Source organism: Xiphophorus maculatus, chromosome 14 (genome assembly GCF_002775205.1).
Source record: "Xiphophorus maculatus strain JP 163 A chromosome 14, X_maculatus-5.0-male, whole genome shotgun sequence".
Classification (NCBI taxonomy): domain Eukaryota; kingdom Metazoa; phylum Chordata; class Actinopteri; order Cyprinodontiformes; family Poeciliidae; genus Xiphophorus; species Xiphophorus maculatus.
The window spans coordinates 4406780-4419746 of record NC_036456.1 but is presented as its reverse complement, the minus strand read 5'-3'; the positions used below and the strand labels follow the sequence as shown (position 1 = coordinate 4419746).

The 12967-nt window shown below is 41.7% G+C and overlaps 1 protein-coding gene across 2 annotated transcripts in view; it reads left to right on the top strand.

Annotated features, from left to right (window-relative positions):
• The window catches only part of mllt3 (MLLT3, super elongation complex subunit), a 69476-nt gene extending 56750 nt beyond the window's left edge, over window positions 1-12726 (top strand). For both annotated transcript variants that reach the window (XM_023346337.1, XM_023346336.1), the window contains exons 8-13: window positions 5969-6038; window positions 6574-6712; window positions 8607-8703; window positions 8813-8881; window positions 9779-9850; window positions 12209-12726. In XM_023346337.1, coding sequence (XP_023202105.1) covers window positions 5969-6038; window positions 6574-6712; window positions 8607-8703; window positions 8813-8881; window positions 9779-9850; window positions 12209-12340 — 579 coding nt within the window. In that variant the 3' untranslated portion in view covers window positions 12341-12726. The remainder of the gene's footprint in view (window positions 1-5968; window positions 6039-6573; window positions 6713-8606; window positions 8704-8812; window positions 8882-9778; window positions 9851-12208) is intronic.
• Window positions 12727-12967: the final 241 nt, after the last annotated feature.

Here is a 12967-nt window from a genome sequence, read left to right as displayed (position 1 = left end):
ACGCTACAAACTTTGCATCCACTCAGTAAGTTAGCATATGATCGCCAGCGTCTGCTGGAATTACGATCATCAAGTGATTTTGGACTTATAAATACGACTACTCTGGAGTGTTTACGTGATCTCGGAGTGTTACGGAAGCAAGACCCAGCGGCCCGCAGCGCAGCGGACTCGCCTAGCAGCACTAGCCGGAGGAGGAGAAAGCGAAGGCGGTGCGACCGGCAGCGGAAGCGCGGCTGTCGAAGTGGACTAACAGCTAAGCTAAACACTAACCCCCACAGATTGCCGCTTCCGTCCATCTTCCTCTCCAACGTCCGCTCTCTGGACAACAAAATAGACCATCTGCAACTAGAACTGTCTTCAAAGAGAGAGTTGAGGAACTGCTGCGCTCTTATTCTGACGGAGACATGGCTCAACTCGTCCATACCGGACAACGTTGTTAGCCTGGAGGGGCTCGCTACATTCCGCGCAGACAGGAGCAGCGCTCTCAGCGGTAAAACCCGAGGAGGGGGGCTGTGTATTTACATCAACAACAACTGGTGTAAAAATGCCATGAGTGTCGCCAGTTACTGCTCCCCGGACATCGAGCTTCTGACTGTTAACTGCAGACCATTCTACCTGCCCAGGGAGTTTACTGTTGTTGGCATCACTGCTGTGTATGTGCCCCCCAGTGCTAACACTAAAGAGGCTATGAGTGTTCTCTACCGGACCATCAGTGAGTTGCAATCCTCACACACAGAAGGCGTTTTCATCATTGCTGGGGATTTTAACCAGGCCAACATGAAGACTGTTCTCCCTCACTTCAACCAGTATGTGGATTTTCCAACCAGGGGAGGAAATACTCTAGACTTGGCCTACACCAACATCAAAGAAGCATTCAGAGCAGCCCCCCGCCCCCACCTTGGCTCTTCAGACCACCTATCTGTTATGCTAATTCCTGCATACAAGCCCCTGCTGATCAGAACAAAACCTACAGTGAGGCAGGTGAGAGTGTGGACTGAGGGGGCCATGGGACTGTTTTGAGTGCTCTAGCTTGGAGATGTTCAAGGCAGCAGCCACTTACAATGACCAGATCAACATCGATGAGTACGCCATGACTGTGTCAGCCTACATCAACAAGTGCACAGAGGACGTCAGCATCACTAAGAACATTATCACCCGGGCCAACCAAAAACCCTGGATGACTAAGGAGGTACGGGAAATGCTAAAAGCACGGAACTCAGCCTTCAAGTCTGGCGACAAGGAGGCACTGAGGACAGCGAGAGCCAACTTGATCCGTGCTATCAGGTTAGCAAAGCAAACCCACAGTCGGAAAATACAGGAGTTCTTCCACGACACCAGCAACACCAGGAGTATGTGGCAAGGCATAAAGGCGATCACAGATTACAATCCATCCTCCCCCACCATGGGTGAAGTTGATGCTGACTTTCTAAATGGACTCAATAACGTCTTTGGGAGGTTCGAGGCACTGAACAGTACTCCGGCTGGACTCTAAAAAGAGTCAACCCACGGAAGGCCCCAGGCCCCGACAACATACCTGGGCGGGTGTTCAGGGAATGCGCAGGTCAGCTGGCTGGTGTCCTAACAGACATTTTTAACACCTCACTGGACCAAGCCACAGTGCCAGCCTGTCTCAAAACTGCCTCCATCATTCTGGTGCCAAAGAAACCTCAAGTCACCTCTTTCAACGATTACCGGCCTGTGGCACTGACTCCCATCATGATGAAGTGCTTTGAAAGGCTGGTAAAAGAACACATCGTCTCCAGACTCCCCCCCACATTCGACCCGTTCCAGTTTGCCTACCGCCGAAACCGCTCCACTGAGGACGCTATCTCCTCCGCCCTACACCTGAGCCTGGCTCACCTGGAGGAGAAGAACACTCATGTGCGGATGTTGTTCCTGGACTTCAGCTCAGCGTTCAACACAATCATCCCACAGCATCTGACATAAAAACTGGGACACCTGGGCTTCAGCACCCCCCTGCACAACTGGCTGCTAGACTTCCTCACCGACAGACCTCAGTCAGTCCGGATCGGACAACACACCTCCGATGTCATCACCCTCAGCACAGGCTCCCCTCAGGGCTGCGTCCTGAGCCCTCTGCTGTTCACTCTGATGACACACGACTGCGTCCCCAGGTTCGCCACCAACCACATCGTGAAGTTCGCGGACGACACAACGGTGGTGGGCCTCATCAGAGACGACAACGACCTGGACTACAGAGAGGAGGTGGAGCAGCTGGTGGACTGGTGCAGAGACAACAGCCTGATCCTGAAAGTTGACAAGACAAAGGAGATGATTGTCGACTTCAGGAAGAACCGGCCCAGCCACGCTCCACTGCTCATCAACAGCTCGGCTGTGGAGGTGGTCAGCAGCACCAAATTCCTGGGGGTGCACATCACAAACGACCTCACCTGGACTGGGAACACCACCTCTTTGGTCAAGAGGGCACAGAAACGCTTGTATTTCCTGCGGAGGATGAGAAGAGCACACCTGCCCCCGCCCATCCTCAAGACATTCTACAGAAGCACTATAGAGAGCATTCTGACCATCTGCCTCTCTGTGTGGTGTGGAGGCTGCAGCGCCTCTGACTGGAAGAACGTGAGGAGAGTGGTGCGGACAGCAGAGAGGATCATCGGGTAGGATTGGAGGGCCCCCCTTCCCTCCATTCAGGATATTTCATCCCAGCGCTGCGTGTCCCGAGGCCGAAACATCGTCAGTGACCCCTCACACCCCCACCATGGACTGTTCTCCCTGCTGTCCTCTGGAAAGAGGTTCCGCAGCATCCGGTGCAGGTCCACCAGGTTCCGAAACAGCTTTTTCCCACTTACCATCAGACTGCTGAACTCTTAAATGGACTGCACTCAAAAACTGGTCTCCACCTCATACCTTGCGCATATACTTAGCTAAGTAACTTCCATTTTACTGTCAGTCCTGTACTTTATATTTTATATTCATATTTATATTCATATTTTATACCTTATTTTATTTTATTCTGGAGTAACCTCACAACATTGGAACCTCAAAACACTGTCCTGAGCCGTATGCAACGAAATTTTGTTCCGTATACACCCTGTGCATGGAAAATGACAATAAAGTCAGTCTAAGTCTAAGTTATTTTTCCTTTTTCCTTCTTTGTATGAATAATCAAAATACCTAATAAACATAGTATTAAAAATAAGTATAACAAATAGCATGGTATTTGCACAAAGAGTTTTAACAAAGATGTATGGCATGATCTAATTGCCTCAATTTAACTCGGTAGAAATAGAATGTTCCTGATTTGTCCTGAGAAAAAAAATGGTCACGATAGTTCAAATGTTTGTGTTTTTAAGGTGGAAGAATTGATCTATTTATGCACATGTTCTACTCTGGCTATTAAATGTTAAAACAAAAATGCTATTGTTTAGCACCAAGTGACTCTTTTTCTGCCATCTTATTAAAATGACTTATCCTGTAGGATTGATACGATATATATATTTTAACTCAGAAAACGTAACTTTAAAATGCTTTGAATGGTTGTCAACCCAAGCTTAGTGTGTTGTGTTGGCATTCTGTCAAACACAAAGGGGAGAGATGACAATATAGAGACAGAAGCAACATGTTACTGTTGCTATTGGAAGATGAATAGCAACTGGGTAATTAGTGTGTTTAATATTAGTATAGACCAGTTCTAAAGGAAGGTGTTCCTTCAAGTTAACTTGATGGAGAAGGGTTGTTTCTCACTCCCTCATATTATGGAAGGCCTATGAGTCAGAAAGGCAATGAGTATTAGGTCAAATTTACTTTAAAGTGCTGTATTATGTTATAATGTTATTCCCTCATCAAAAACATATCACAAGTTTTGCTTTGATTCTTTCATGCATGTTTGAGAAATCCTCTAATCTCCTGTTGCAACCATTTGGGGGTGCCGAAACACTTGTGCTCCAAAGCGCCCCCTTTTCCATAAATCTCCTTCTCCAGCCGAGCTTCCACCTCACAGAGCACTTTTCCCCCACTCACTTCCTCCAGACTAGTCGCAGCAACAATAAGAAATCACCTGGTGGAACTGTGCATCTTCTGAGCTCATCATACAAACTACTATTAAGCCCAATACTTCTAAGAAGAGTTTTAAACAGCTTAATTCAGAAACGTTGTGATGACATCCTGAAGGTGAAGTGTGGGAAAGGGTAGGAGCTTCTTAAAGAAGACAGAGGCCAATTTCAAGGCATCAGACATAGCCATGAAGACAAGAAATTGTCTTTCCAGTTGTTTTGATATATACAGCATTTTCATAACAACTGACGGTAACACTTACTTGTTTGTGATATAAAATGGAAAATACAGAATACCACCATTGAGGAAGCAGAGCCTAGGGACTTTGGACCAGGCTCTCCAACCTCTGGTGCTGATATTGCTGAGGTGGTTAAAAAGCTTCTCGGTGGAAAGGCTCCTGGGCTGGATGAGATTAGCCCGGAGATCCTTAAGGGTCTAAATAGCGAACTCATTGCTTTCATCAGGGGTTTCCCCCCAGGCTTTAAAAGCGGCAGTTATCAAACCACTGATTTAAAAACAAACAATCTAGACAAATCACTCCTGCAAAATTACTGGCCAGTCTCCAACATTCCATTCATCAGCAAAATTATTGAAAATGCAGTGTTTTAACTGTAAAATGACTTCCCTACGATAACCAACCGCTTTGATATCCTTCAGTCTGGTTTTTGTGCTCACCACAGTACTGTGACTGCCATCGTCAAAGTGTTTAAGGACATTCATATAAACATAGACTGTGGAAGAACCACAGTGCTGGTTTTGTTGGACCTCAGTGCAGCATTTAACAATGTTCACCATGACATATTATTGAAAGGACTGAAGAGTTGGGTTGGACGCTCCGGTCCAGTACTCAACTGGTTCGATTCTTGCATAAGGAACAGAGATTTCTCTATTTCAATAGGAAACTTCTCATCAAAGCGCACAGAAGTCACATGTGGGGTACCCCAAGGCTTAAACCTAGGAGCCCTACTATTCCTCACATTAGCTCAGGCTATAATAGGAGCTAAGATTAGCTACCTTAACTACGCAGATGACTCACATCTCTACATTACAATGTCACCACTTGGCTCCGAACCCATCCAATCACTGAACAGATGCTTAGAACAGATAAATGTCTGGATGTGCCAAAACTTTCTCCAGCTAAACAGAAAGAAAACTGAGGTTATTATTTTTGGACCTAAAGATCTATAGTCAATACACAGCTTCAGTTACTACAGTTGACAACTAGTGATCCGACCTGAAATCTGGGTGTAGTAGTGAACTCTGACCTGAACTTTCAGAGTCACATAAAGACAGTTACAAAGTCAGCCTTATATTACCTGAAGAATATTTCCAGAATTAGAAATAATCCTGGAAGCAGCAGTGTCTTTTCAGGTCTGACTAAAAAATCAATCTTCCAGCTGCTGCTGCTGATCCAGAACATTGCTGGAAAATGTTATTCATGCATCACTCTTCCAGATTGGATTATGATGCATTATTCTAAACAAAACATTATTTAACTGCAGGTTGTACAAAAATGCACCTTCCAGATTTCTGACAAATCACCAGAAGTTGTCACACCACTCCTCATTCACTCTACAGTAAATCATAGTTCTTACTTATGGGGTTCTGAATAGTCACCAGCAGAGATCTCAGAACTTGAAACCAAGTCTGATTCTGAGATGTTGAACATCCGTTACACTGTACGGCTGTTGTGGATGACGTGTTTTCAGTGATGCATCGAAAAGCAGGACTGTTGTTTTCTATATGGCTATCATGATGTAGTGTCTCAAAAAGACTAGTTTTTCATTGTTTGAAGTTAACCAGTCGATGTGAAGAAATCTCCCAATGTAAAAGTTGCAACTAGAGTCAGCAGATGTGTTGGTGGGTGGTGGTAGCAATTTTCTGAACAAACCATGTGTATTTTCTCTAAGTGGTTTATTTGTGTTCATTTTCTCAGTCTGAACAGCCCAGTCCAGCCAGTTCCAGCTCCAGCTCAGGCTTTGCTCCCTCACACCACAAACGTCAAGGTAGTACACCTGAATTACTCCCCTCTTGCTGCTGTTTACAGGAGTTTACACACAAACAAAATCTGCAGTTCAGTCCATTTTATTTACAAGGTGCCAGTTCACAAAAAATCTGCAACTGAAACTCTGCAGATACAGTAAGCCAATCTTCAATGATTAAAGCAATGTTAGGGGAGAAAAGGATACCAAAACTTCTCCAGAATAATGTTGGAAACGGAGAACATCAGACAGGAAACAACTGAGAGTGGTGGGCTGACATCGCTCTGATCTACAGAAAACCAAGGAGTGCATTGGTGGGAAAAAAGAGATCCAGATTTTCCAAGAATAAAATTTTAATAAACAGAAAATTTTATCAAATCAATGTATGACCCAGCCCTACAGCAGAACAAGCCCTTTCTAATTAGGTAGTTGCCAGAAAATGGCCAGTTTCAATAGGAACCAGCACCACATCCAACATCCTACTTTTATTACTGCATTTCATTCCTTTCTTTCAATGATTTCATAAATGAAAAGTTGTGTTATTGTATTTGACATGCAGTGCTTGGGCCGCTGCAGTCAGTGGTGCAAGATCTGCAGTCAGACGACAACGATGACGATTCAGACGAACTTGAAGACCACGACATGGACTCTGATGCAGAACGACAACCACAAACATGTCTCACACACCACCAACACAGGTTAGTAACCAGTAGGCAGAGCAGAGTATAATCAGGTCTCGCAAAATAATCCATATTTAGGTATAATAATAATTATAATGAAAAAAAATATAAGTTTTTAAAAAAAAAATACAATATAACATATTGTATAATAATACAACACAATAAATTTGAAACTGCCAAAGTCATTTTCATCTCCCTAAAGTGGTGCATATCTTCCCACAGCAGCTACCCACTTTATTCATTATTTGGAGGTATTTTGCCTACGAGGCAAACAAACGAGAAAAACTCTGAAAAGCTCTGATGAGTCTGCTCCAGTTCCAATAGCAAGGTGTGTTTTCCAGGTGCAGAGTTGGTATAGAGTCTGTTGCCTTGCAATGTTTCATTCTACTGCGGATACCAACTAAGACAGAAAATGTCCATCAACTAACAGCTCCTCTTCTTGCTAAAGACGCTTTTCTACCGAGAAGTCACGCACTAATCAGTTAATATGCAGTTCGGTTCTATCCCAGATAGTGAGCTTCTCCATTACATGCTGTTTCTCACTATATACTCAGCAATGCCAAACCTCCAGGTTCTGGTTCTGATGGACTCAAATAAACCTAGATATTTTATTTTGTCTTATAGAAATTCGTTGCTGGCTCAAACATAATAACAAAGGCTCAGATCAGCTGATTATTCAGCTACACATAGAAATATAATTACATTCTGGCACTTTATTGTTTTAAATGTACAACCTTTTGGATTTAGGTACAAAATATGTAAATCAATAACCACTCATGAACTTTATTTTATTCAAAGGAAAAGGAAAATTCACATCTCAATCTAATACTATGTAATTCTGCTAAACTGCCACTCAGACAGAAATCTGACTACAGCTTCACTGTTTCTCTCTTCTTTATTGCTGTTCATTCTTCAGAGCGATGAGCTGCTAGCAGTGCTGCTAAATCATGGTCATTCCAATCCAAAACACGTGTTCCTGTCGCTGCTCCTGATTAAACTCATAATTATGCTCCTCTGTACTGAGCAGCTCTCTGATAGCAAACAGCATGTTCGTGGTCCACAGCTAAACTATAATGTTGTTTGGAGTTTTGAGAGGTAATCACAAATCAGTCAACGACTGCAATCAGCTGTCAATCCAATCACTTTGGTGCAGTACTCAGCTCGGTGCAACTGGCACTACTGCTGAAGTAGGTACAAAAATCTAAGTACAGCCAGACAGAGCTGTGCCAGATCTGCTAATGGAAAAAGAATCTGGCCAGGACAGACCTGGACCAAACCGGTTAGAAGCGCTCTAGATGCTTTTCATCTTCAGCCATAAGATGAAAAGCGTCTTACGTATGCTCACACAGCAAGTCCTGATGCTCAATTCCATTTTTTTTCCTGAAATCCAATATTTTTTGGTGGTCATTCATACTACTGAATGATGCAACCTTAATCAGATTTCTGCGTGAACGGTTTACGACACATAAGCAACCCTCATGAACAGAAGAAGAATGTAGACTAACACTCTGTTTATGGCAGTATTAATGGACGATGCCGTCTGTGAATGGATTTTAAAGTTACTGAGCAAGGAGAGCCAACAGTATTATCACAAGATCATAACAAGACAAAGGAAGCTGATAAAAAGAAACACAACTGTTATTTCAATTATTGTAAATTTCATCCACTATTTATATCCAGATTTACTGCATCTGGCTTCTTCTGGTGCAGAAATATGATGCTTCTCTCACGTCAGTGATATAAAGGAGCTTTTGAATGGAAAAAAAAGATTAATTGCATAAAACATTTTCACATGTTAAAATGTATGTAATTAATGAATCAAAATTAACACGTTAAAGTCCAGGTCCTAATATAAATGTTTTTTTCTTTGTTATGAGGACACAACTAACCCTGAGGTCTTTGTTGTCCTCAGGGTTAGTTTAAGTGATGGCAGTGAGACTGATGGCTCCTCTCCCTCACCCCCCATCTGCAAAGAGGCCCCAGCTTTGATAAAGAGCACCAATAACCAGGTAGAATATTAAAGCACTCTACAGATATGTATTCCATAAACTACCTGATGTGAGAACCAAGCAGTCAACTGAATGCTGTTGTAAACAGTGTGACTCTGTTCTTTTCCAGATTTTAGAGGTGAGGAGCCCCATCAGACAGAACAAGCAAGACAAGAATGAAAACCTAGACTGTGACAAGGTAAACAAGGTCAACATTCAAATGAAGAGTACTGTATACACAGATGGCAAGCAACGGTAATTCAATGTTGAATTATGGTCACAAAGGTAGATTTTTGGCTGAGGTCGACGATTGACGGTGGATCAACCATCAAAAATCATCTAATTTTAGCCAAGTGACCAATGTTGAAAAGATGTACTGTAATTCAATCAATGTTGTTTTATGGTTGAAATCTGATGATTGAAAAGCCAACGTCTGATCAACGCCAAATATTGATCAATCAATGTTTGTCACACCACTTCTCATCCCTTTCCCACCTCCCCTCCTACTTTTTAAGTATTTTTTTAAGTTTGTGTGCACACATTTTTGGAAATATGGTAATGTAAGATAATTGTGAATGACATAATACGTATTGTCTGCCAAAAGATTGTGTGTTGAACGCCAGTGAAGAACCTTTTTAATAGTATGTTATAATGTAGACTTATCAGACCAAAAAATGTACATGGATCAATACTGATTCCTTAACTTTGACTCAATATAAAATCAACACAAATGTGCATGTAGATCCACATTCACATGATGGTTGAATCAACACTGACACAGTGTCAGTTATAGTTGAAACCGTAACGTTGATTCAACTTATAAATCACCGAATACTTTAAATATTGTGTCAATATCAGGCTTCAATGTTGATTCAATGTTTCTGCCTTTCGTCATTTCAATGTTGATTCACTCATGTTTTTCTATCTGGGAAATTACTGTTACTGTAAAGAGTGCTGTAAGAATGCACACAGCTCCCATTTTCTATACAAAAGCAACTTCTCAAAAATGACCCTTTTATCCTTTGTTTTGGGATTTTTTGCCTTGGTCTGTAACCTGATAGCCATGAAGCTAACTGCATGTGGCTGTGTTTCCCAGGCTTACCTGGATGAGTTGGTAGAGCTGCACAAAAGACTGATGACATTAAGAGAAGGCCATATACTCCAGCAGGTGAGCTTTATTTGTCAATACACCATTTTGGCTCAAACACTGATGCACAATAAACACTTCTACATCCTGGGCTCCAAAAATGTTGACCAGAGCAGTTATATCAGAGTAAAATAAAGGAGTTTACTTTGATCAACTGAAGTCAGAAAGTGAAACTGATATTTTTCAGATATGTATTTCTGCATGTTTATGATTCTGACTTAATCTAAAGAAATCCCAAAATTCAGTTTTTCAGAACATAACATTATTACTCCTGAGTGATGAAGGACTTAATGAACATTCTGGATGAGTTGTCTGCACTCAGTCATGAATTAATTCATCAATCAATGTGGCATAGCATGGAGATCAGCTTTTTCTGCCTTTACCTGTGAATATGTTCTGCTACTCCAGAGTACAGTGACTTTCTGCTGATTGTGACAGTCATAGCATACGATTTTTTCCTAAATATCCTCAAATGAGTATTATGCCCTATTCAAATTTTATTAGAAACTGAATTTTGAGTTTTTGTCAGCTGTGAGTCAATGATCAAAATAAGCATTTGAATTTATTGATATGTGTAGTATGGATCCAGATGAGGTTATTGAAATAAACTGTTGAACTTTTCTGTTAAATCTTTTGTAAAATCTTCAGACCTTTGTTCTGCAATACAGTGAACCCTCGCTATTTCGCGGTTCACCTTTCGCGGTCTCGCTGCTTTGCGGATTTGTGTGTTCTGCATTCTGATTGGCTAAACAGTCTCTCTGCTTCTTCTCTACCTGTGTGTCAATAACTTTGCGGATTAATATGCACACGTACGTAAAACAGCTTGCCAGATTTAACATAATTGATGGTGGCATGTCGGTTTATAAGAATTCTTTTGCCCAGAAGAAAAAAGAGCGACAACAACTTCCAATAACTATGTTCTTCTCTCGAAAAAAACACACCTGCACCGCGGGCTTTAGAAGACAAAAACACGACAGAGCGGAGTCAGGAGGAGCAGTGAAATACAGGTGAATCACTATTTGTCCAACTGCACTTTGTATTTTTTTTCATAATCATTTTTTTCCCGTTCTAATCCAATGACTCGGGTCGCGGTGGGGCGGTGCTGATCTCCGCAATTTGAAGCCTTCACTTCGTATTTATGATTAAAATTATTATTTTTCAGTATAGTAGTTATTTGTAAAAAAAAAAAAGAAAAACGTTTATACAGTACTTTTATTTGTTAAAAAAATGCTTGGCCCTGTAAAAAAGGTTTTGTTCTTTGTTTTAAATGTATTATGGAGTATTTCATTGTATAATAATTGTTAAAAAAAATAAAGGTTCCTACTTCGCGGATTTCGCCTATCACGGGTTCTTTTTGGAACGTAACCCCACGAAAAACGAGGGATCACTGTATACCATAAAGTTTATGAGTGGTTCATTTATACACTTTGTTCCAAGCACAGAGCAGGTGGAGCTAAGCTCAACAGGATGGACCACATGCTAGAACAATATTGAGATTAAAAATGAACACATCATAAATTGTTTTTCCACAGAAATACATGCACTCACATCAGTTTCACTGAGCGCTCAGGTCGGGGCTCAAATATATAATCAGCAGCTCAATACAGAGAGACCAGACTGGTTTTTGATCTAACCTCTAGGAAAAGTGAGTGTTGAACCGTCTCACTGGCTTTTTCCATCCAATTGTCACAAGAGCTTTGAGTGAACTTTTAAAATTTTGCAAAAAAAAAAAGAAAAGAAAATACAAATCTGCTGATTCTGAGCGAATCAACCAAGATTAGCAAATGTAAACATCTGAGGTAAATGTTTGGTGTGTCAGAACTAATTCTTCAAATGTGCATTAGCCATTTAAAAGCATTAAAACTTTTTTTGTGGAATTAAGAAAAGTATTTCAAATTTTGCCGTTTCCATCAACCTTCCCTAATGCAATATTTGAAATTGTGCTTTAAAAATTGTAGAGGTAGAGGTTGATGACTTTGTGTCAGACCATTGGGAATGATTTTTGGACGGTTCAGGGCTAAAGTTGACAGAAAACTTGTCAATCATTCTTTTCATTTTCTCTGCCCATCTGCACTACTACCAGTCTCTCTATCTGAGTAGGCTGGTCTTCTTGTCTCTGACTGCAGCTCACAGCACAGATACGTACGTACACAGATATCAGGACCACAGCCAATCAGAGTTTTCACTGTCTCCAACTGATTTCAAGAACAGTATGGGTCCAGCGTCTTGCTTGTTCAAACACAGGAAAACGTTCAGTCTCTGAGACTCTTTCTTTCCTTCTTGTAAAAGAAGTAAACATTTATTCTGCTGTCTCCATTCGGAAAGCTGTTGAAGTTTCAGCATTGGTAAAAACATTTTGCTGTTTCTTGTGGTTTCCAGATCGTAAACCTGATTGAGGAGACGGGGCATTTCCACATCACAAATACTACTTTTGACTTTGACCTTTGCTCCCTGGACAGAAGTACGGTTAGGAAGCTGCAGAGTTACCTGGAGACCTCGGGATTGTCCTGAGGCTCTGAGCGGCTGGGCTGCAGACTTGTTTCTGCTTTGACTGTTCCTGAATAGAATCAAGGTTGGTTGTTGCACTGCATCCAGCCTGTTGGAGCACTGAGTCCAGCAATTCATCTTACAAGTGGAAAGCAGCAGGAGGTGCTGTGGGGGCAGAGCTTGTCCAACAGGAGATCACCTGTAAGGCCTTGTAGCTTCAGCTGATAGCGGAGTGGTGGCTGGTTGCTCTTAATGAATGTGCATATTGATACATGTATGATTCTTGATTTGTTGTTCATGGTGACAAACACATGATCAGCATTGCCTTACAACATGATGTCTTATTTATTGAATTTATTTTGGAGGTGTGTGTGTGTGTGTGTGTGTGTGTGTGTGTGTGTGTGTGTGTGTGTGTGTGTGTGTGTGTGTGTGTGTGTGTGTGTGTGTGCATTGTATGTGAGCGTGTGCGTGTTTGTGTATAAAATGGTTCTGGCAGAATGAGACAGTGGAAGCACTTCACAAAGAGCACATCTTCCAACCTCTGAGATTTGACTGATTCATTCAGTCTGAATTAAAACAGCAGATCTTTAACTGGAGATTTAAAACAGCCCTGATCCACTGGGTATAGAATTCACAAATTAAAAAAAAAAT